Source organism: Panthera tigris, chromosome C2, assembly GCF_018350195.1.
Source record: "Panthera tigris isolate Pti1 chromosome C2, P.tigris_Pti1_mat1.1, whole genome shotgun sequence".
Classification (NCBI taxonomy): domain Eukaryota; kingdom Metazoa; phylum Chordata; class Mammalia; order Carnivora; family Felidae; genus Panthera; species Panthera tigris.
This window is the reverse complement of record NC_056668.1, coordinates 18,051,012-18,075,957: the sequence shown is the minus strand read 5'-3', so window position 1 is coordinate 18,075,957 and position 24,946 is coordinate 18,051,012. Positions and strand designations below refer to the sequence as shown.

The following is a 24,946-nucleotide window of genomic DNA, read 5'->3' as shown; positions in this document are numbered from 1 at the left end:
TATAAATATATATATTTAAAAATTTTTTTACATTTATTTATTTTTGAGAGACAGAGCACAAGTGGGGGAGGGGCAGAGAGAGGGAGGGAGACACAGAATCCGAAGCAGGCTCCAGGCTCTGAGCTGTCAGCATAGAACCTGACGTGGGGCTCGAACTCACAAACCGTGAGATCATGACCTGAGCTGAAGTTGGACACTCAATTGATGGAGCCACCCAGGCACAACAGATATGTGTATATATATATATATATATATATATATATATATATATATATATGCTGGTAAATATGCTTTGGGAAGGTGATTGTCTCAGCCATATGGATTGAAGTGGGCAGAAGGAAAGGAGAAATGATGTAATAGCATATGTGAAAGAGTGTAAGGGAGTCATGGCATTGAGTGAAAAAATCAGAAGAGATCTTGAGCAGCTGAGTGCTTACTTGATGACTGGGTAGGTGAAGAAAGAGATGGAGAGTGAAAGAAGGTGTTCAGGTATTGGGCACCCTTTATTGGGCTCCTGCAACTCAGAAGGTCATGGAACCATTATAGGAATAAGAAAAAAAGTGAGGGTTTTTCTCGCTTTAGGCAAGCACGTTTGTGAATAGGAATGAAGAATTTCGTTTTCTAAGTATTATTTGAAAAATTTTCTTAATTTTTTATTGTTAATATATGTCAGTGTGTTTTAAATCACATTTAACACACTTTATCACGACTCTGTATGGATGTCTATTTTGTAGTGTGCCAATCCCGTGTCGAGGGTTGGAAGAGAAGCACCCCTTATGTACTCCATGTCTTCAAGAACCAATCATTCTGCAACATCTGAGCAACGCCTCTGATGATTTGGCAGTAGTTGGATTATCATCACGATCATGATTCTAATTGGAAATTGACATGCCTTAATGGCTTACTATGAATGTAGCCTAAATCACAGGACTACTGTCATAATAATGCAAAAAATGGCATTTGCATAATAATGCAAAAAAACGTTACAATGGAAGAAAAGAACAAGCAACATTTCAATAAACTTATTTCTAAAATATCTTCCAGGGACACCTGGCTGGCTCAGTTGGTGGAGCGTGTGACTTTTGATCTTCAGGTGGTGGATTCGAGCACCATGTTGGGTGCAGAGATTACTTAGAAATAAAATCTTTAAAAAAAGTCTTCTAAATTGTGCTCTTACCAATAAGATTACGATAGTGTTCTGATTAATATGTGTGCACAAACATAGGGCTTCACCCTGTATGCAACACGAACAATGTTTCTTCTGGATCCCTTTAACTTGGCTTGCTTTACCAAGAGCTTGGTGACTTGAACCACTTACTGATCTGCCTGTACTCAGGGATGTGAGGACACAGGATTGAGTCACCTGAGAAAAGAGGAAAATGGAGACACAGAACTGGGCAGGATGTCCTCTGAGGACTGCTCTACTGAGCAAAGGCTTTGCCAGTGTCTAGTGGGCTCTACAGGCCAAGGCCTCATGGCAGAGGACACAGCTGTATACAGCTTCTCTAAGCCTGCTTTAATTAAACATTTGGAGTCTGGGCTATCACAAGCTTTGTTTTCTATAACAAAATGGAACAACTCCTGTGGACTCAAAGCACACACTCCCGCTGTATTACACCCACTCCTTTGCTTCATTATATCTAGGAAGACTGAGACAAAGAGATTTATAATATACTTCATCCAAGCCAAGAAATGCAGGCTCCATGTAAAACAGGAAGTTACAGCTGGATACCCATTGAACTGTTTCTTATAAGCGTGTGGTTCTAAGCTGTGTTTATACGGAAGGTTTCCCTGCCTCCCACTCGAGGAGCACACGTAGAATGATTCTACAGATTGACTCTGCATCATTCTCTGTCATGAAGCGGTGACAGTGTCTATTTATGTAACAAAGTGTTTATGTTTTGCCATCTGCATTAAAACTGCTAGAGGACATTTCAGTGAGATTCCCTATGGTTTATACAGCTGCATGCTGAACATGAAAATTTAAGACATGATTAGAGCCATATAGCTTTCTACTCATACAGCCTTTGAATTTTGATAAAGTGATAACATAATGCAGAAGAGCAATATTTTGAGGACTGTCCATCATGAAATAAACATGGCACATCTTTTATAATACCAGCTACTGGAAAATACTTTGAAATAAGACTTGTATAACTGTGGACTGTGATAATCTTTCCTTCTTGCGATAATAAGGTTTCACTAGGAAATAAACTTTTTAAGGTATCAATTCTAGAAAATTCCTGACTAACTCTAAGAGGTTTTGTTCTTAAAGGTCAATCATCTTTCAAAGATGTATGGATGCAGCTGGAGGGATGGTGCCTTTGAAATTCTTTCATAATCAATACTCCAATTCTATGATTTAAGTAGGGAAAATATGCCATTTATCCTTTTTTAAAATTTAAATTTATCTATTTTATTTTGAGAGAAAGAGAAACCACGGGGAGAAGCAGGGGAGGGGCAGAGAGAGAGAAGAGAGTGAGAGATCCAAGCAGGCTCCACATTGCCAACATGGAGCCCGATGCAGTGCTGGACTCACTGATCGCGAGATCATGACCTCAGTTAAAGTCAGATGCTTAACCAACTGAGCCACCCAGGTGCACCTATGCTGTTTATCCTTAATGTCATTATAGTTTTCTACAATATTATAAAATTTACAGACGTTATGTAATTCATAGAAGAAACATAATGCTTTTCATCCACTCAGGCCAACATCTCTAAAGCAAACGTAAAGGGGAAGATGCACAGTGTTACCAAAACATATACAACATTATTTTAAAAAATTTGGAAGCAGGAAAATCATCCATAATTTTGTCGCCATGATTTAACAACTATCTTCATATAATCTCTTCTAGTCATTTATGGTTTTTATATCCTTGTAGTCATGTTAAAATGGGTATATGTTTTTTTTTTTACTCTGTATTATAACATAGTCTTTTTCATTCTACTACATATTCTTCATAAACTTTATTGTTAATGTCTGCATATTATTCTGACTCTTCAGTTATTTTGAAATTAACAATTTTTTATTATTATAAATAATGGAGTGATGACTTTCTTTCTACACATAGGTTTTTTTTGTATTATTATTTTGATTTAGTTTGTTAAAATAAAATTCCAAGAATCAACTAACTGGCTATCACTTAACACTTTGGTAATTTAATGGTAAAAACAATAGCTCTTTATTTTACATTTCTTTGGTAGTAGCTGGATTTCACATTGTTCTACAACTTGTTTGCTGTTTGTAGTTTATATTGGGTGATTTTTAGTTTGTTTTAGGTTGGTAATTTAAAAAGTGGGATCTTAATTCGAATCAAGATATAATTAACATAATATGATATGAACAAATATACAGAAGTGTGTATCTTTTCTAGGTATTTTTCTAAAAATAACTGTCAAAATGATTAATTATAGTTTTTTACCTTGACATACCACAGTTGAAAACTTGTACTTAAAATATATGCTTCATCTTTTTTTATCTCTTCTGTGTTGTTTCTAAACTTAGACATTTATCTCCTCTTTCAGATATCTGATACGTAACCAAACTATTTCTGAGGTTTTCCATTTAAATTTATGTATTATTTGATTTGGTGTATATTTGCATCAAAGTTTATTTTTTCTAAATTTAAAATTTTTGGCTAAGCCAAATTATCTACGTGCCTTCTTAATCCTCATTTTTCACATTGCTTTGTTGTCTCTCCTTTTGTTTGTGAAATTTTAATCTATTTGTTCTATTCCAATGAACAAGGCATGTATTTTTGTACTAATATCCCATTTAGTTATTATTGATTTTAAATGGTTTTAATAGCTGGTAGGCCAGGTGAATCTCATGACTTTTTTAAAACATGTTTCAAAAAAATTTTTTCTTACTAGATAAATTGACATATAGCATCATGTAAGTTTGAGATGTACAAAATGTTGATTTGACATGTTTATATATTGCAATATGATTACCACCTGTGAAATTAATTAAACAAGGAGCCCATTACACTGAGGTGACTCCACTGTCACGGTAAGCAAACCAAGATGTAAGCCTATAAATGCTTCAAAGTTACAAAAAGGCAACCAATCACAAAGAGCCAACTAGGATTTAAGCTGTAGCTGAGCATTTCTTCACTTCCACACTTTCTCTATATAAGGCAGGGTACTCCTAACAACTTCTGGTTGGTGCTGTCTGATTCAAATCAATTTTTGCTCAGATAAACTCTTAAAGTTTTAATATGCCTCAATTTATCTTTTAATATACTTTAGTGTTCGCTTACAACTTATTTTTAATTTTTTAAAAATGCTTATTTATTTTTGAGAGAGAGAGAGAGAGAGAGAGTGAAGGAGAGCAGAGAGAGAGAGAGACAGAATCTGAATCAGGCTCCAGGCTCTGAGCTGTTATCACAGAGGCCGATGCAGGGCTCAAACTCACGAATCACAAGACCGTGACCTGAGCTGAAGTTGGCTGCCTAACTGACTGAGCCACCCAGGGCTCCAGCTCACAACTTATTTTTAAAGATAACTCCTAATATTATTGCTAGGAGAAAATCTTCTCCTCCATCGTCTCCCAAATCCCACTACTCACAATTTGCCTGAACCATACTCAGAGCAGAAGCCCACAGAGCTCCCAGCAGGACCTCTCCACTGCTTCCATCCCCACCACACGGACCCAGTCCTGTCCACTTTTTCTCAATAGTGGCCTAAGATGCACTTCCCAAAAAGATGACATTGTTAGAAGCTGTCATTCCCCTTCCCCTCAGATGACATCAAGACCTAGTCCAGTCATGTTTTACATCTGTCTGTTACCAGAGAAACAAGTTACTAGACAAGCTACGAGAACATCCTTCATTGTAGACCTCTAACTCCGGAAGGCTTTACGCATGAATTTAATTAATTTTCTAAACTTTCCCCACCCCCTTTCACTGTACTCAGTAGACCACAAAGTCTGTCATCAGAAAAGCCCTTTGTATCCTCACCTTTTCACCCCTTTACACATTACTCTAGCTCAGAATATGAGGCAGTCTTCTTCTAACTGTGCCTGTTTTCCAGAGAAATGAGATCTGCTGAGAGCGAGAAAAATAAAGGGGTTTTTGAGCTTTTGAGAAGAAGGAAGAATACAGGAGATAATTATCTCAGGAAGTGAACATTCACTTTCTGTTTTCATTCAAGTCAGATTTGTCCTGAGAGGGCAGCTTCCTCTACAGCAGTATTAAATCAGAGGTCTTCTTTTTCTTCCGTATCCTACGTCCTATAGGGCCAGCAGGTGCACTGGGTGTCTTCTGGGATTCTCATAGCCATTTTTCAAACCGTGGCTTATGTTCCCTCTTTAAAAACCTGGGCTCTTTTGTAGCACACACTATGAGATTATACTACTTTCTACTCCTCCTCGTTATCAATACCTGTGGTCTGCTCTGCTCTAGACTCTCATCCATTGAAGATTTAGCATCTGGCCCATTATCTTTCTCCACAGCATGACTTCTATTAGCATTGTTGATGATTTCAACATTCATGTGTTGAAGTAAATTTCTAGCCCCAAGATGGAGCTTACTTCTGCCCAGGGTGCTATGGCAGCAAACCAAAGCTTAGATAACCGTCATGTGCCTACGAAGCTCCACTTGACCTGGAACTTAGTAGATCCAGTCAGCTAATCCCCAGACCCCAAGCCAACTCTGGGCTCTATACTTACTTCCTGTTCCTTCTCACTCCAAACAAGGTTTATGCGGCAGCCAATCAGATATTTCCTATTTTTCTCTTCTTTGTTCTTTATTTTTTTATCCTCTAAAAGCTCCCTTCCTTCCACCTATTTTGCAGCTCTCTGCATGAAGACTGTCCACTTCATGAAGTGTTAAAACAGTATTTTTAACACTTGAAGTTTTTTGCCTGCAAAAATCTTTTTCTCACCCTTGCTGTAACCAATAACGGAATGGTACGTATGTAAATCTGACCGCGACTCTTTACCTTTCTAGAATACGCAGGCCAACATATCTTGAACTTCACCTAGATTTCCAGTTTCACTGATGGCATTTAAAAAAGTTAATTTAAACTGATGTCACCTCTTTCCTGTCTTCCTGTCTTTCTTTATTAAGCTTAGATTTATCATCCATCAGTAAAATTATTTCTGTGCATTTATCAACTTTCTTATCTCTTTTTCTCCCCATTGCCTGATAAATCTCCAATCTTGATTAAATTCAACATTTTGGCTCTCCCAGACTGGTACCTAGGAGCTTAAAGTGGCTAGAGAAAAATGAACAATTAAAACAACTGATTTCACTTTCAAGGAATGACTATATTCTTAAGTGTGGAAACCCTTGGCATTGCTTGGAAATTATGTATTTCTTTAGGTATTTCCCTGCCCCTCTGAGATTCCTTAACTATAAACATCTCCTCAACCCACTTTCAGAACAAGACTTGTTTCTAATTTCTGTAAGAATATAGGCACAATCAGAAGATACTATCCTCCTATCACCAAATCCTTTGATAAGTATATGAAAGTCTTTGTGTGTTCAGTGCAAATACTAATAAGGTTACCCTCATTTGTGAATTCAATGATGCAAACAGATTTTTGATTTCTTTTTTTGAATGTTTAATTACTTTAAAAGAGAGAGACAGTGCATGGGCATGGGAGGGACAAAGGGAGAGGGGAGAGAGCAGGTTCCACTCAGCACAGGACCGGACACAAGCCTTCATCTCATGAACTGTGAGATCATGACCTGAGCTGAAATCAAGAGTTGGCCGCTTAAATAGCTAAGTCACTCAGGTGCCCCTAGAGTTTTGAGTTTTTTTAAATTCTTTAAAAGCTTTATTTATTTATTTTAAGAAAGAGAGAGCATGAGCAGGGGAAGGGCAGAGAGAGGGAGAGAAAGGATCCCAAGCAGGCTCCGCACTGTCAGTGCAGAGCTTGATGCGGGGCTTGAACTCACAAACCGTGAGATCATGACCTGAGCCGAAATCAAGCCTCAGACGTTTAATCGACTAAACCTGCCAGGCACCCTAGAGCTTTGATTTCTTAATGAAATATTTCCAGGAGATTTTAAAGACCATAAGTCAGTTATTTTATAGAATGCTTCTCAACTTGGCTTTGTCAGATTTTTTTTTCATGCTTAGATTCAAGCTGTAAACTTTCAACCAGAATCCTACACATATACAATTGTGTCATCTTCAGAGTAACTAATACCCAAAGATGCAAGATGTCCATCTGTCCTTTTTTGGTGACTTTACTGGCTGGTCAAGATGTTGTTTGATTTCTCTACTGTCTGGTTTCTATCTTTCCCCTTATAACTAGCAGCAAACCTGGGAGTAGATACTTGCAAATGTCCTGTCCCCCTGCAGCCTCTTCCCCCAGATTCAGCATCATTAATGACTCTTGTCCCAAACTTTTTTTTTTTAGGTTTATTTGTTTATTTTGAGAGAGGGAGAGAGAAGCATGGAGGGGCAGAGAGAGAGGGGAAGAGAGAGAATCCCAAGCAGCTCCACACTGTCATTGCAGAACCAATGTGGGGCTCAAACCCACGAACCATGAGACCGTGACCTGAGCCGAAACCAAGAGTTGGCTGCCTAATCTACTGAGCCACACAAGCACCCCCCCCAACCTTTTCTTATGATGGTTTTAAAAATGATGATTTTTTCCAATTCCACAACCCCTTTCTATATGTATCCTTTGTCATTTTTCTGTTTGCAAGAACTTCCCCCTCCTTTTCCACTGTTTACCCAAATCAGTCTGTCTATCTATCTATCTCTATCTATCTATCTATCTATCTATCTATCATCTATTAGGCAATCAGCAGGGGACTCAACAATGTACTTCAGATCTCAGATTTCTTGATAGCATTGAAATTCCCTGCTTTCCTTTTGTTGATTTTTATATCTTTGCAAAGCCTTCTGTTGTGGTCTTTCTGTATTCTTTTCTTTCAAGTGTGTATCATCCAAACCTATTTTTTAAAAAAGGGTTAGCACGATCACTTTCCTTTGTTCACAATGAAGTTCTGGAAAGTAGTGGAAGTTATAAGACTTGACAAATAATTGTAATTAAACTGGACACTGTTCACTCTACCCAACATGGCAGGAACAAAAACTATTTTGGAAGGTCATTGTCCAACAAAGTATTGGGGGTGGCAGACTACCTTTTGTCAGTAATCTCTCTAGTGCACAGAAATAGCATTCACTGCAGGTGTCCTCACTGAGCCCTTTCAGCAAGGAATAAGATGGCCTTGGCCAAATTATTTTCTACTCATGCATGTGGCCCTCAGGCTGTAAGACTATACAATAAATTGGGTGGTTGCCTCATTTATCACAAGGTTATTTCATTACTGTGAGGAAAAATATGTAATATGTCTACAGATGAAAGATTTTGAAAAGCATTCAGTACTACTCTGTGTGTTTTCCTATCTCTTAAGTAAAAGCTTAATTAGTTACTTTGCGAAGGAAATGAGAAGTGATCAAGCACATTATGTTTGTGAAGACCTAGCCTTTTTGCAGTAAAAATGCTTCCACCATAAGGCTTATTATTTTTCTCATGGTATTCGGTTCCCAGAACAATGCATTTACTGAAAATGCAACATGCTGTCGTGATCTGCCAGAATATATGACGCCACTCAAAAACATGTATCCAAGCATGAAATAGAAACTTCAAACCCGAGAAAACATAAGCCTTCACATTCAAATATTTTGTATTTTACATTCTACTTTTATAAAAAATATTTAAAAAAAATTTTTTACATTTATTTTTGATAGAGAGAGAGCACAAGTGGGGAAGGGGCAGGGAGAGAAGGAGATACAGAATCCGAAGCAGGCTCCAGGCTCCGAGCTGTCAGCATGGAGCCCGACGCGGGGCTCGAACTCACAGACCGTGAGATCATGACCTGAGCCGAAGTCGGATGCTTAACCGACTGAGCCACCCAGGTGCCCCCCAAAATATTTTTTAATGTTTTAAAATGTTTAATGTTTAATTTAAGCTTTTTTTTGGTCAAAGCAAAAGTGTATCTGGGGGCTCCTGCGCTGCTCAGTTTGGTTGAGTGTCCAACTTTGGCTCAGGTCATGATCTCCCAGTTCGTGAGTTCGAGCCCCACGTCGGGCTCCGTGCTGAGAGCTCGGAGCCTGGAGCCTGCTTCGGATCCTATGTCTCCCTCTCTCTCTGACCCTACCCCACTTGCTTTCTCTCTCTCTCTCTCTCTCAAAAGATAAATAAACATTAAGAATTTTTTTTAAGTGTATCTGGAATATTATCTACAGAGGGCTTCTCTTTGTCTTCTTTCTAGTTAATGTCTCTCTCTGACTCTCCTCTGTTCTCTTGAGTTATGGGCTGACCAGGTAAAAACAGGGTGATGTGAAGAATAAAAAACAACCCCCCCTTTCTCCCCTTTCCTCAAGTTCTAACATCATTACACTAATCCCAACAATATTTTTACTAAGTTGGAAAGAATCCACATTGTGAATTGCTTTTGTGTGAGTAAAAGCTACATATTCCAGGGTGGAATTTAAAGTAAATTCTCTAGGTTTTTGTATATAACTACATCAGATCTTGTCATGAGTGGTGTTCCTCTCTTGTTCAACTACATCTGTTTAAATGGCCATTATGTGCCAGTCCCGGTATTATACTTGGGATTGAGTGGTGAACAGAATAGACAATGATTTCTTCTTTGTGGAGTTAATATTCTAGAAGGAGGGGATGGACAATAAACAGTAAATATAACAATGAGATAAACTATATGGTATCTTAGAAGATTAAAAGTACTCTGGGGGAAAAAAACTGGGTAGAATAAGGACACAATGGGGAGGGACACAATACACTCTTAAATAGAGTGGGCAGAGCAGCCCTCAGTCAGGAGGTGATTTTTGAGCAAAGAGTTGAATTGAGTGCGGGAGTCCGTGTTCTAGGCAAAGGCCTAAGATGGGAGTGTGCCCTGTTGTGTTCACAGAGCACACGGAGCCTGTTTCTGTGTTCAAGGAAGAGTGTGACTGGAGCCAGAGTGGCAAGAGGGAGTAGAGAACGAAATGACGTCAGACAAATAAAAAGAGGAGCCAGTTCATGCATTGCCTTCTAGCCCCCAGTCAGGAATTTGCCATTTACTTTGGCTAAAATGAGGAACCCCTGGCTTTGACTGTTCCTCTGGAGAGGGTACCCCGTGGTACCCTCTTTTCTAAAGGAGCTGAGAGGGCGCCTGGGTGGCTCAGTTGGTTAAGCGTCCGACTTCAGCTCAGGTCATGATCTCACACTCCGTGGGTTCGAGCCCTGCATCGGGCTTTGTTCTGAAAGCTCAGAGCCTGGAGCCTGCTTCAGATTCTGTGTCTCCCTCTCTCTCTGCCCCTCCCCTGCTCATGCTTTGTCTCTCTCTGTCTCAAAAATAATAAAAAAAAAAACATTAAAAAATAAAAATAAAAATAAAGGAGCTGAGAAAGAACATACAGTGGATGGGAAATTATCTTTTTAAGAATGTATCACATTTAAAACTTGACTCCTTTTTATATGTCAAAATGTACATATACAGACTGACCTAGAAAACTCTACTGTGTAATCACCTATTGTAAAATGGAGTATTTGGTTATAGAGTCATATGTATTCAATATGTTTATATGTAGAACTTCTAGCAGATTCTCATCAAATACCTGTCAAATTATTAATGTATTACCTTTGCTGAGAATTTTCTTTGTTGAGAAGTTTGCTATTATGTTAAGAGGGTTTTCCTTGCATAAAGAGGACACGTAAAAACTTTAGTTAATACTTTTCCTTAAGACATACATACCTACTAGGTCAGATGCCAGTTTGTTAAGACATGTCACTTACACTTTCTCTAGAATTATTTGTCAGAACTCTGGCTGGTAGACACAGTGGGCGTGAATCGTCTATTTCTCTTAACTCCGGCTGATTGGGAATTGCGGTCAATGAGACAGGCATTAAAAATACGAATACCTTCAGATGTGAGGTAGATTTTGTTACCTGGATCTAATTAATCTCCATTGAAAGTTAGAGCTTCAATCTACGTTAATTTAGAAATGCCCTACCTTCTTCGAGATGATTGTGGTGGCCTCTTCAATGTTTCCTCTCTCCAAGGCATAGAGCATAACTAACAAATCTGACTCTTCCTTCAGAAGGAGTAAGTGATTGTGCTTACCAGGATAGGAGGAGATGGCATTGATGTGGGTGGTCCTGATGACGCCCACCCGGGTCCCACGGTTGTTTTTCATGCACATGCAGATACATATGGCAATCCCAGCAATGACCCCCATGATGAATACAATTCCAAACACGATGCCAGCAATTGCGGTGCCCCTAAAAAAGAAAAACAAAAGTACATTTATTGAAAAGGCTCAAAAGTCTTTCAAATACAGCTCCATGACTATGTGACTAATGCTCCTTTACAAATCTTCTTAAGGATAATGTTAAAAAAAAAAAAAGGTAATTCCCTGAATCAGTCAAGTGAGTAGTCTTGTGTATTTCAATAGATAGGAAAACGTTATAAGCCATCAGGGAATCCTCTTTCAGTACAGTAAAACTATCATTCAGATTCTGGTTTTAGAAATCCATATATTTATACAAAACACAATTATCCAGATATGCTCTCGAAAACAATGATTAAAAAACCATTCTGCTGTGTACTTAAGCAGCAAAGAATTTACCTATTGTCTGAGTACACATTTACTGAAAACAATTTGATAAATACCAAAATATTAAAGAAGATTTAACGTTTATCTTTATTAAAACTCTTCACAAAGTAGAACTGGGATTTTTTTTTTTCTTGACAAAACAGAGAAAACCAAACCAAACTTTTTTTTTTTAAGTTTATTTATTTATTTTTGAGACAGAGCGAAAGAGAGCATGAGCTGGGGATGGGCGGGGAGAGAGAGGGAGACACAGAATCCAAAGCAGGCTCCAGGCTCTGAGCTGTCAGCCCAGAGCCCAATGCGGGGCTCGAACCCACAAACTGTGAGATCATGACCTGAACTGAAGTTGGACGCTCAACTGACTGAGCCACCCAGGTGCCCCCAAACCAAACAGTTTTAAAAAATTATTCAGGGGGCGCTTGGGTGGCGCAGTCGGTTAAGCGTCCGACTTCAGCCAGGTCACGATCTCACGGTCCGTGAGTTCGAGCCCCACATCAGGCTCTGGGCTGATGGCTCGGAGCCTGGAGCCTGTTTCCGATTCTGTGTCTCCCTCTCTCTCTGCCCCTCCCCCGTTCATGCTCTGTCTCTCTCTGTCTCAAAAATAAATAAAAAACGTTGAAAAAAAATTAAAAAAAAAAATTATTCAGAAAACAGTTACGACAAACAATATTCTCATTAAATTTGGAAACAATGCAAGCAACACCTTTGTTCTTTAACGTTATGTTTTTCTCTGGAAGGCTTTTATCTCTCACAACAAAATCATAGAAGGGAAAAATACCGCATGAAAGAATCGCCATTATCATTATGTGCACACGGTATGATTTGTAAGAGTCTACATTTGTCCACATTTTGGAAAGTAATGGGGGAAATCTTTGTGAAAAGGTAAATTTTCAACAGGCAGCATCATTTCTAGCAATGCTTTCTGAGGAAATACAGCACGTGTGGGCACAAATAATGTAACAAGGGTATTTCTCAATGTGTTGTTGCTAATAACAAAATATCAGAAGCACCTTAATATCCATATCAAGAAAATTACAAAAAGAAAAAAAATGTAATGCACCAGAGAATGAATCCTATATAGTGACTTAAAAAGGTGAAGAGGTCCACATGGATTGGGGTGAAATGTTCATGGTACATGGTTAACTTAATACTACAAGTGAAAAGGCAAATGTTCGCAGAATACCAGTATTGACAGATGATTGCAAGGAGAAAATTATATTTTTATATTTCAAAATTTTGAATGTATATCTAAAGATTTATTTTAAACATATGGGATCGGTGCCTGGGTGGCTCAGTTAAGCGTCCGGATTGTCATTTTGGCTCAGGTCATAATCTCACAATTTCCTGAGTTCGAGGCTTACGTAGGGCTCTGCACCGACAGCATGGAACCTAATTGGGATTCTCTCTCTCTCTCTCTCTCTCTCTCTCTCTGCACTGTCTCTGTCTCTCTCAAAATAAATAAATAGACTTTAAACAAAAAACAGTGTATAGACATGGGACAATAAAGAAAAATTTCACTTTCTAATTTGGGTAACTCCCCAGAAGTAACCATTTCAACTCTTTCAAACATTGTTTTAGTACCTTTCTTCTTATTTCTCATTAATACAGTTACATTCCTTTATTTTTTTTAAATGTTTATTCATTTGAGAGAAAGGAGAGAGAGAGCATGCACAAGTGGGGGAGGGGCAGAGAGAGAGAGAGAGAGAGAGAGATTGAGAGAGAATCCCAAGCAGGCTCCAACATGTCAGTACAGAGGCAGATGAGGGGCTTGAACCCATGAACTGTGATTTCATGACCTGAGCCGAAATCAATAGTCAGACGCTCAACGGACTTGAGCCACCTAGGCGCCCTTTATTTTCATGGATTATCTATTGGCTCCTCTTACAAATATTCGGGAATTTCGATCCCACAGACAAACTTGATCCATGGTTAAATCAGTCATCAGTATTGACATTTACCATGACATCGCTTACTGCTGAGTCAAGCAAGGTACATTGGTAACTTTCATCTCTCTTACACTTACTTTGTTTATGGAATTTCCATGAGTTCCCATCTTTCCATATGCATGTTGCTATTAGCCCCCACCCCCAAATTCTTAAGAAAATTTTCAAACAGTTACCAGAAGTTGTTAGCATTTTCTTTTCACTAGTATTCTGAAGTTGCATAATGTGCTTGGATTTTTTTTATAAATTATTTTTCCAGTCCCTTAGGATTTTTCATGTCTGGAGACTCATTCTTCAGTTCTTTTTTTTTTTTTTTTTAATTTTTTTTAACATTTTATTTATTTATTTTTGAGACAGAGAGAGACATAGCATGAACAGGGGAGGGGCAGAGAGAGAGGGAGACACAGAATCGGAAGCAGGCTCCAGGCTCTGAGCCATCAGCCCAGAGCCCGACGCGGGGCTCGAACTCACGGACCACGAGATCGTGACCTGAGCCGAAGTCAGACGCTTAACCGACTGAGCCACCCAGGCGCCCCTCATTCTTCAGTTCTTAAAATTGTTCCATACATGGATGATTTCCGTTCCACCATTTTATGTGTTTCTCTTTCTGGAAGCTTTTTCTGAAATAACTTCCAGGATAACTTCTCTAAGTTTTCTGATCTCTGTTTTCTTGAACTACTTTCTGGGGAACTTCACTGACTTTACCTTCCAAAGTTTTATTGAATTTTCAGTTGTCATATTTTTAATTTCTGGATGCTCTATCTTATCGGCCATTGCACCCACCCCCTTATTGTATAATGTCTTGTTTTGCTTTCATGGATATAGTTTCTTCTAATCTCTGAAGGTACAAATAGATGCTCAACCAACTTGAGCACCCAGGCGCCCCTTTATTTTCATTTATTATCTATTGGCTCCTCTTATAAGAATGGTGTACAATGATGTATAATTTTTTGAAATGTTCTCTTCTACACTTTGTATTTCTTCCGTCCTGTTTAGGTTCCTTTTTATGGATGATTTTGATCCGTTTCATGTTTGGCATTTTCCTTAAATGTTTGGTGATCCTGAATTTTCTGCTCTTTAAAAAAGAAGCACTGATTAGCTGCTTGAAAGTTCAGTGTGGAAGGCTACCATTGGACAGATGAAATCCACGGTGTAAGAACACCCATAGTTTTTTCTTTGGGGCTGTTCATGGTGCCCAATGAACAGGATCCTCCAATGTTATGTATGAGCCAGCCTGACACTTTCTTGGAGCCTAGAGTTTTGCCTATAAGGGCATGAACTTCCACAAATCCTTGTGCTTTTAACTTAGAGACTGCATCCCACTCTGTTGCGACAGCGGAACCATTCAAAATTAGTCTTCAGTAACATAATTTTTGTGGTTCAAAAGAATGATTTCTAAAGCCAGACTGCCCGGGTTCCAGCTGTAGCTGAGTAACCTTGGGCAAGTTGCTGAATGCCCCCCACCCATCTAGTTTTCTTACTAATTAAACGGAGGTCAGCCTGGTGATTATCTGACTCTTTTCTCAGATTTCATATCACGAAATATCTGTACTCCTGGACTCATTTGCCAGATATATATCTGGCATATTTTCATGCCATATAAATATCTATCCTATACTTTTATTTATTTAGTTAGTTATTTCATTAGTTTTTGAGAGAGAGAGAGTGTGGGCATGATAATCAGGGGAGGGGCAGAGGAAGAGTAAGAGAGAGAATCTTAAGAAGGCTCCACACTGGGTGTGGAGGGCTCAATCGCACAACTGTGAGATCATGACCTGAGCCAAAATCAAGAGTGGGCAATGCTTAACTCCCTGAGTCACGCAGGCATCCCTCTATCCTTTTTTATCCTATACTTTGTTTCTATCCTATAATCTGTCCTAGACTTTTCTAAGACAGCTCTGTGATTCTCGTCCCAAACCCTTGAGGCCAGATATTTCTCTTAAATCAGAAATTTTAAGATTTTGTAAAGGGAATATAGTACATACACCCTATATTGTAGGATACTTCTTCCAGGGCCAGTATCCCGAGCACATACACATTTACATTTCCTTAAAAATTTTTTTTATGTTTTTATTTTATTTATTTCAGAAGAGAGAGAGAGCACCAGCAGGGGAGGGGCAGAGAGAGAGGGAGACACAGAATCTGAAGCAGGCTCCAGGCTGTGAGCTGTCAGCACAGAACCTGATGTGGGCCTCGAACCCACAAACTGTGAGATCATGACCTGAGTGAAGTCAGATGCTTAGCTGACTGAGCCACCCAGGCACCCCCACATTTACATTTCTGCAGTAAAGGTGAGAATATTTTTTTAAGTTTATTAGTTTATTATGAGAGACACAGAGAGAGATAGAGAGAGAGAGAGGCTGAGAGAGAGGGAAAGAGAAACCCACACAGGCTCTGAGATGTTAGCGCAGAGCCTGACGCACCGTGAGCTCACGCTCTGAGCCGAAATCAGGAGTCAGACGCTTAACCAACTGAGTCACCCAGGCGCCCCAGTAAAGGTGAGGAGATACATATATTTGTCATTGTTTTGTTTGGAGGATTTCAGAACTGCAGACCAGGAATTGTGAACACGTATTTGTTCTTTTCAGAAGAGATTTCCTTTTTATGACTTTTCCCGCTCTTAAAAAACAGAATGCCACTAATAATTCCAATAGACTCCAATAGACTTCTTTAAAATATTCCTACATGTTGAGGCACCTGTGTTGCTCAGTCGGTTAAGCTTCTGACACTTGATTTCAGCTCAGGTCATGATCTTGTGGTTTGTGGGATTGAGCCCCGCATGGGGCTCCACATTTGCAACGTGGAGCCTGCTTGGGATTCTCTCTCCTCTCTCTTTGCTCCTCCCCTGCTCATGTACACACACTCTCTCCCTCTCTCAAAATAAATAAATAAGCATTAAAAAATAAAATACTCCTACATGCATCTTAACTTTGTTAGTAAATTATGAAAGCAGAATGTGAGATGTATTTGGATGTGCCGTTATTAGTACTTAAAGAATGACCGAGTCTAACAATTTAATACATAAGTCTTTTCAAAAAAGAAAGATTTATCAAAGGAAATAATTTGAAATAAGTAAATCAAAAGTCATCTGGAAACCTTTTTATTGTAATTTTGAAGTCCAAATAAGATTGATTTGGTGGGCTTAATTTATGCTTCAGAAGTAATCAATGGCCCAATTATGCAGGCATAGAGTTTCCGAATTAAGTGTGATGGAAGCTGTTAAGGTATCAAGTCGGTACATATTTATATTCATTAATTCATTTTTTAAACAGAGGAAAGTAGAAAATGTGTCACATTTTGTTTTCTTGTTAGCAGCTCCAGCAAAAGTGCCTGCGAGGTCACTACTGAGGGTGCAACTAATGTGTTAAATGAGGTTTCTGATTAAATCATGATTTTGGTGTCCTTGATCTTTCAACACCCATTAGCAACTGTAAATTAGTTATTAAAGACATGGCAAGTAAAACATTTATAGCATTATTTACTCCATTATTAATTAAGAGAAACAATAAACAAGCAGTAACCTTCTGGCACATAAATAATTTGGTTCCGTCAACTGTCGGAAAGAGAGAAGCTATTCGTGTGAGAAATTGGGCATCATAAAGATCTTGAAAAAAAGTGTAGGGAATGTACTTTTTTTTGAAAGAATGGACTGCCAGGTGTACATATTTTCCTTTTTAAGCTTTTATTTTGAAATAGTTATAGATTCCTAGAAAGTTGTAAAAATAGTACGGAGAGATCCTTGTGTCTCTTCCGCCCGGTGGCTACAGTACGACATCAAAATCAGGAAGGTGACATTAGGATGAAGCGTGTGCATAGTTCTGTGTCATTTTAACACAGGCAGAGATCATGCAGTCACTATGGCAAGCAAATATTTTGCCCACAAATATTTTCCCCGTGCTGTTTCTTTATAGTTAGACCCATCTCCCTCCTCCCCACCGTTAATAACTGCTCAAATCACTACTCTGTTCTCCATTTTTATAATTTTGTCATTTCAAGAGTGTTATGCAAATGGAGTCACGTAGTATATCACCTTTTGAGATGGACTTTTTTTACTGAGCATAATACCCTTGGAGCCCATCCTAGCTTTTGTGCATACCAATGCATTCCTTTTTATCATTAAGTAGTATTTCATGGTATGGATATAACACAGTTTGGTTATCCAGGACCTATTGTAGGGCATGTTGGTTATTTCCAGTTTTGGCTTTTGCAAATAAAACTGCCATGGACAATCATGTACAGGTTTTTGTGTGGGTATAAGTATTCATGTCTCTGGGATAAATGCCCCAAAGTGGGATTGCTGGGTTATTTGAAAATATACGTTCAATTTGAAAAGATACAGCCAAAGTATTTTCCTGAAGGGCTGTACTATTTTACATTCCTACCACCAGAGTATGAGACATCCAGTTTCTCTACATCCCTGCCAGCATTTGGTATTGTCATTATTTTGTATTTTAGTTTTTTTTTAATAGGCATGTAGTGATATCTCATTGTGATCTTAACTTACATTCCCTAATGGCTGAGGGCAGGGGTATAAACATCTTTTCATGGCTTAGTTACCATCTGTGTATTATCTTTTTTTAAAAAATATTTATTTATTTTTGGAAGAGTGCTAGCGGGGGAGGGGTAGAGAGAGGGGGACAAAGGATCTGAAGCGAGCTCTGGGCTGACAGCCTAACAGCAGTGAGCCTGATATGGGGCTTGAACTCACAAATCGTGAGATCATGGCTTGAGCTGAAGTCGGACACTCAACTGAGTGAGCCCCGCGGGGGGCCCCCTATCTGTGGATTTGTTTTTCAGTGAAATATCTCTTCATGTCTTTTATTCATGTTCCAATTGGATTGTTTGTGTTTTTACTATTGAACTTTTAAGAATTCTTCATAAATTCTAGATAGAAGTCTTTTATCAGATATATACTTTGCAAATATTTTCACAGTCTGTATTTTGTCTTTCCATCCTCTTAACAGTCTTTTGCAGAGAAAAAAAAATTACTTTTAATAAAGTCCAGTTTTTCAATTTTTTCTTTAATGGATTAAGCTTTTGGTGTCGTGCCTATGAATTCTTCACCAAGCCCAAGGTTCTGAAGACTTCACCTATGTTTCTTTCTAAAAGATTTATTAGATTTATGTTTGACATTTAAACCTATAGTCCATTTTGGTTTAATTTTTGGATAAGGTGTCAGGTTGAGGTTGAGGGTAATTTTTTTGCCCATGGATATCCATCCAACTGCCCCAGTACCATTGATTGAAAACACTATCCTTCCCCCATTGCATTGTTTTTGTACCTTTGTAAAAAATTAGTTGGCCCTGGGGCGCCTGGGTGGCTCAGCCAGTTAAGCGTCCAATTTTGGCTCAGGTCATGATCTCACAGTTTGTAGGTTCGAGCCCCGTGTCAGGCTCTGTGCTGACAGCTCAGAGCCTGGAGCCTGCTTCGGATTCTGTGTCTCCCTCTCTCTCTCTGCCCCTCCCCTGACTCATGCTCTGTCTCTCTCAAAAATAAATAATAAACATTAACAAAAATAGTTGGCCATGCTTATTTGGGACTATTTCTGGGGTTTATTTTTCTGTTGTTGAATAGGGTGTTTGGTAAATGATTAGATTCAGCTGGTTGATGATGTTCAGTTCTTCTGTATCCTAGTTGATTTTCTGTCTAGTTATTCTACTAATTGATGAGGGAGGATGTTGAAGGCTCCAACTATACTAAATATTTGTCTGTTTCTCCCTTCATTTTCATCAGTTTTGCTCCATGTATTTTGTAGCTCTTCTGTTGGGTTTGGGCTCCCCGTTTGACCTTTACTGGTAGATGTTAGGATGGGGCTGTATTTGTTTCCTTTGTTGTTTTGTAGTCAAATTGTTATTGTCTAAAAGATTTCTGTCTTGCGAGGCTGCCTCTTTACTGGTGCTGCGCCTGGAAAGATTAGGCTTTTGTTGGGGCTTTTATTGTATGTGTCCACTGGTGTTTCTGGGTTGCCGGTTCCCTCCAAGTCTGGGATAAATGAGTCAAGAGAAAGCACAAGGAATTCACTCTTGTGTTCTTTAGGCATGGGAATCCTAGCTGCTCTGGCACCTTCTCTTCACCTTTCAAACTTTTCTTGTTTGTTTTATATATAACATCTAGGGTTTTCAAGTTGTACTTAGAGGGAAGAATAGGAAAAAGTAGGTCCAGTCAGGCAATGGGGCTTTGAGAAATAAAATACTGGCAAAAAAGGTAATTGTTTAAAATTATAAAGTGATTTTTTAAAGCGAAATATAGAAACACCTTTTTAGAAGAGATGAAAATGTGATAAATATCTTTAAAGATATAGCTGTTAATTTAGGCTGGCAGGGCAAAAATCGTATGTCATTGACATACATGTATGATTCCAAACCTTTTCCTGTGCATATTAGAGGTGCTCAAAAAATCTTTAATAAATCAATGAATGAAGCTATCTCACATTTCTTTAACTGTGATGGGAATATCACCTATAAAATTCTTTCCCTGTAATGAAAGTATTTCTTTGTTTAATTGAAACGCAATTGACCTACAATGTGCCATTAGTTTCAAGCGGTCAACGTAATGATTAGCTAACTCTATGGTTTTGCTACACTCAAGAGTAGCTACAACCTGTCGCCATACCACGTTATTGCAGGGCTACTGACTATATTCCCTATGTTGCACCTTTCATCCCCCTATCCATTCCATAACTGGAAGCCTGTGTCTCCCCTCCCCTTCGTTTACTTTGTCCACTCCTCATCCCCCTCCCCTGTGGCAACCATCAGATTGTTCTCTGTAGTTGTAGGTCTGAGTCTGCTTTTTTTGGTCTGAGGTTCATTGTTTTGTTTGTTTTTTTTTTTAGAGTCCACATAGGAGTAAGATCATACGGTATTTGTCTTTCTCTGTCTGACTTATTTCGCTTAGCAGAATATTCTCGAGGTCCATCCTCGAGATGGTGTTGCTGCAAATGACAAGGTTTTACCTTTTCTTGTGGCTGAGTAATATTTCATTGTATGTATATGTATGTACATATATACATTAATATATCAAATAGGTAACATTTATTATATACAATATGTATCAATATAAAAATTATATATATTTTAAAGAATTTCATACTATTTTCATACAGTGGCCACACTAACAGTGCACAAGGGTTCCTTTGCCTCTACATTCTTGCCAACACTTCTATTTCTTCTCTTTTTGGCAAGGGCAGTCCTGACAGGTGTAAGGTGGATAACTCACATGGCTGATTAGTGAATGATTAGTGACGCTGAGCATCTCTTCATGTGTCTGTTGGCCATCTGTAATGTAATGGAAGTACTTCTTCCTGGCACTTCTTTATTATTAAATTAAACCTGAAAGGGCAGTTTTCTTGAGAAAAGAAAATGCTGTTAATTTTTAATATTTTTAAAATTTTTGATGTTATTAATTTGTTAAATTTTAACTTCTGATTTCTGGATTATAAAGCACAATTTGAGGGATCGCTGGGTGGCTCAGTGGGTTGGGCGTCCGACTTCAGCTCGGGTCACGATCTCATGTTCGTGGGTTCGAGCCCCGTATCGGGCTCTGTGCTGACAGCTCAGAGCCTGGAGCCTGCTTCAGATGCTGTGTCTCATTCTCTCTCTGCCCCTACACTGCTCATGCTCTCTCTCTCTCTTTCTCTCAAAACTAAATAAACATTAAAAAAAATTTTTTTTAAAGCACAATTTGGATAAATATGTATGCAAAGACAATTTTCTGTTCTCAGGAGACTACTGCAAAACCTTTCATGAATTCTAAAAAATTTCAGAAATAATTATCTTCTCACAGTATTTAATAATTCTGTAAGCTTAATAATAAACAAAAACATTCAGTTTTCTTGGTTATATACAACAATCAATAGGCAAAAATCCAAGTTTGTTAAAGCAAATTATTTTTTTTAATTGTTCATTTTAATCATTTATTATAGTGAATGCTGTTTTACTCAGCCTAGTCCCGCAGTAGGCAAACTAAGGCCATGCCCAGTTGTTTTAGCAAATAAAAGTTTTACTGGAACAAAGCCCAACCCATCTGTTTACATGTTGTCTGACTGGTTTGGTGCTCCAATGTCAAAGTTGAATAGTTGTGAGACCACATGGTCTATAAAGTCTAAAATATTTACTCTCACCTGTTGCAGAAAAAGTATACTGATGTCTGATTTAATTCACTTGCGAATAAATTAATGTTGGTTTTTCCTAGACGACTTTTTCTAAAACGTTATGCCACTAATGATATTGTAACAAAGCAAGTGGTTGCATAGGCCGGGCAGTTTGTACTGAAGATGTAACAGTCTATGGTATTTGGAAGATCTTTTAATTCTATTAATTAGAAACTCATGAGAGTTGCCAAGTTTGAATATACTTTTTGATTACCCCTACTGATATTTACCGTAGTTCATTTCTGTTGCTACTTCAATACAAAAATTACCCCTGCTTTGTGGTATAATAAAAAAAATAAATAAACGTTTGGTCTGGTCCCAGGGTCCTGGCATACAGCTCTTCAAACCCTTAGAATCTACAGAGTGATAAAAGTGTCTTTTGTAAGCTACTGAGATCTCTGGTAGCTGGAGGCCCCTAGACAGCTTTAAGAAGACGGCTGATCTCTAGAAAAAGTCCTAAGCACTATTAATGGGTTGGAACTTTCAGCTCTACTTCTGACCTCGGAGAAAGTGGCCTGGGGCTGCAAATTAGTTAATCACCAATGACCAGTGATTTAATCATGCATGCACAGGGAGACCTCCAAAAAACCCCTATGTGATGGGTTCAGAGAGCTTCTGGGTTGGTGAGCACAAGATAATGCTGTAGAAGGGGGAGTATCTAAAAAGTGCTTGGAAGTTCTGGAAGCTCCATGCCCCACCTCCCCCCAGACCTTGCACTAGGCAGCTCTTTCATTTGCTGTTCCTGTATTGTATCCTTTATGGTAAGCTGGTAATTCCAAGTAAAGTGTTTTCCTGAGTCCTGTGAATTCTAGCATTGATTCAACCCCGAAGGAGGAGGCTGTGGGAATCCCTGACTTTACAGCCACGTTAGATGGAAGTGTGGGTAACCCGGGAACGTGATACTGGTGACTGGCATCTGAAATGAGGACAGTCTTGTGGGACTGAGTCCTTAAACCTGTGGAGTCTGACGCCAACTCAGGGACTTAGTGTCAGAATTGAGTTGAACTGTAGGACACTCCGTTGATAGGAGAAGTGATTCCTGTCAGGAGGAAAGACACCCCACATGCTTCCTTCTCTGTTCTCCAAAATATTTGTAAATGCCTATTAGTGTGTATTGTTTAACTCCATGGGTAGATACTGACCACCTGCTGATAATGAAAAACTTTTGAATGAAATTATAGATTGAAAATCTGTACCAAAATGAGACTTAATAAGAAGATATTAAATGTATTTGTAGTGGCTCTAATGATACTATAAATCTGTGGTCTATAACAAGGCTCAGAGATAATATATTTCATTCCATAAATAGCTTTTCATAAGTAAAAAAGATTCTCATAATGTTGCCATTGGCACAGTAATACTTACGACACACTTTTAGGGTCAGCACTGTTATCTAGCAACTTAATACAGATATCTTGACATGGTTTTACAATTAAATAATGTTTGAGGTAGGGGCGCCTGGGTGGCTCAGTCTGTTAAGCGTCCGACTTCAGCTCAGGTCACGATCTCACAGTCCGTGAGTTCGAGCCCCGCATCAGGCTCTGGGCTGATGGCTCAGAGCCTGGAGCCTGCTTCCGATTCTGTGTCTCCCTCTCTCTCTGCCCCTCCCCCCGTTCATGCTCTGTCTCTCTCTGTCTCAAAAATAAATAAACGTTAAAAAAAAATAATGTTTGAGGTAAGTAATAGATATGAAAAAATACCACTGTGATATTTCTTTTCTTTGACATAACCAACTTACAAATGCATTTTATAAAACAGCATAATACAAAGGACAAGTGAATATTCTATGCAATAATCTAATAACACCAGTCTCGATAAAATAAGATAATAAAAAGGGCCACAGAAATATTTGATGCCCATATAAGATACAGGCAGAGCTACAGAATATTTCCATTAGGAGAAACTTGGTATATGGACAAAAGAGTTTTTAAGAAGTACATGAAAAATAAGGAAGAGACAATTTTTAGAAGAGGGAGTTTTCTGGAAAAAAAATGACCACGATTTCAAAAGAATAAACTTAAAATGGCTTCATCTCCTATTACAATGAAAATTTTAAGTGAAACAGAGGCCCTCTTTATTAAAGAAGGGACTACTAAATAATCCTATTTATTTATGATGATCCATATGCAATGAGTTAAAGCAAAGAAAAAAATATCCCAACTGTAGTGCTGAAAGTAAAATGCACACGTGGACAGAATAAAGCTTGGCAAAATTTTTTCCTCAATCTATTATTCCATTTGCTCAATAACTGTTCTTTTATCCAATGCATTAAAATATTTTGGTATAATATTTTCATGTCCGGAAGTCTTTAAAACCAATATTTTATTCTAAATGTATTGACAATCGATAAGGTATAGGATTTAGTAAAATTCTGAACTACTTAATTTAAAAATGATGCATTTTCTTGCTTTGATAAGTTATTACAGAATGTTAAGAAAGAAAAACAAACCCAATGGAGTATGGCTTTCAATATTAAAAATATTTAGTTCTGTAACTTCCATTAGTTACAAGAGGACCCCAGAACTACATATATCTATGTTTATATCTCTCTCTCTAGTCAGCTACACGTACACCTATAATGTAATAAAGAATTTATATATTCTCTTATATATAAATCAATCAGAATATATAAATCAGATATATATATCTGATATAAATATATAAATAAATATATCAGATATATTTATATCTGATATATTTATATATGTATATCATTTATATATATATTTATATATATATATATTTATATTTATATATATATATCATCTGATATATTTATATATATATATCTGATATATCTGATATATATTTATATCTGATATCTGATATAAATATATAAATATATACATAATATATAAATCAAGTAAGACTACTATAATTTCAAATGGTTAAAGCATGACCAAATATTGTTATAACCCCATATATAAAATGCTTATTTTAGGAGGGTAGAAACATCAATCCATAAGATTCTCCCAATGAGTCTATGTTACTTGCAAAAAAAATCCTGTAAAATTCAGATATGCTCAAGATAATTTATTTTGCCTTTTATCATGCTAATCTTCTTTACTAACTTCATTCAAATTATCCTTTTGGGAGAGGTGGTTTACCAGTAACTTCTTTGTTATCCTCATAGTCAAATTAGAACCTAGGGGCATCTGGGCGGCTCGGGCAGTTAAGTGTCCAACTTCGGCTCAGGTCACGATCTCACAGTTTGTGAGTTCGAGCCCCACACTGGGCTCTGTGCTGACAGCTCAGAGCCTGGAACCTGCTT

The 24,946-nt window shown here is 38.1% G+C and overlaps 1 protein-coding gene across 1 annotated transcript in view; it reads right to left on the bottom strand.

Moving 5' to 3' along the window:
- Positions 1 to 24,946, bottom strand: part of CYYR1 (cysteine and tyrosine rich 1) — a 104,918-nt gene that overhangs the window by 3,556 nt on the left and 76,416 nt on the right. Inside the window, exon 3 of the mRNA XM_007075034.2 lies at positions 11,094 to 11,251. Coding sequence (XP_007075096.1) covers positions 11,094 to 11,251 — 158 coding nt within the window. The remainder of the gene's footprint in view (positions 1 to 11,093; positions 11,252 to 24,946) is intronic.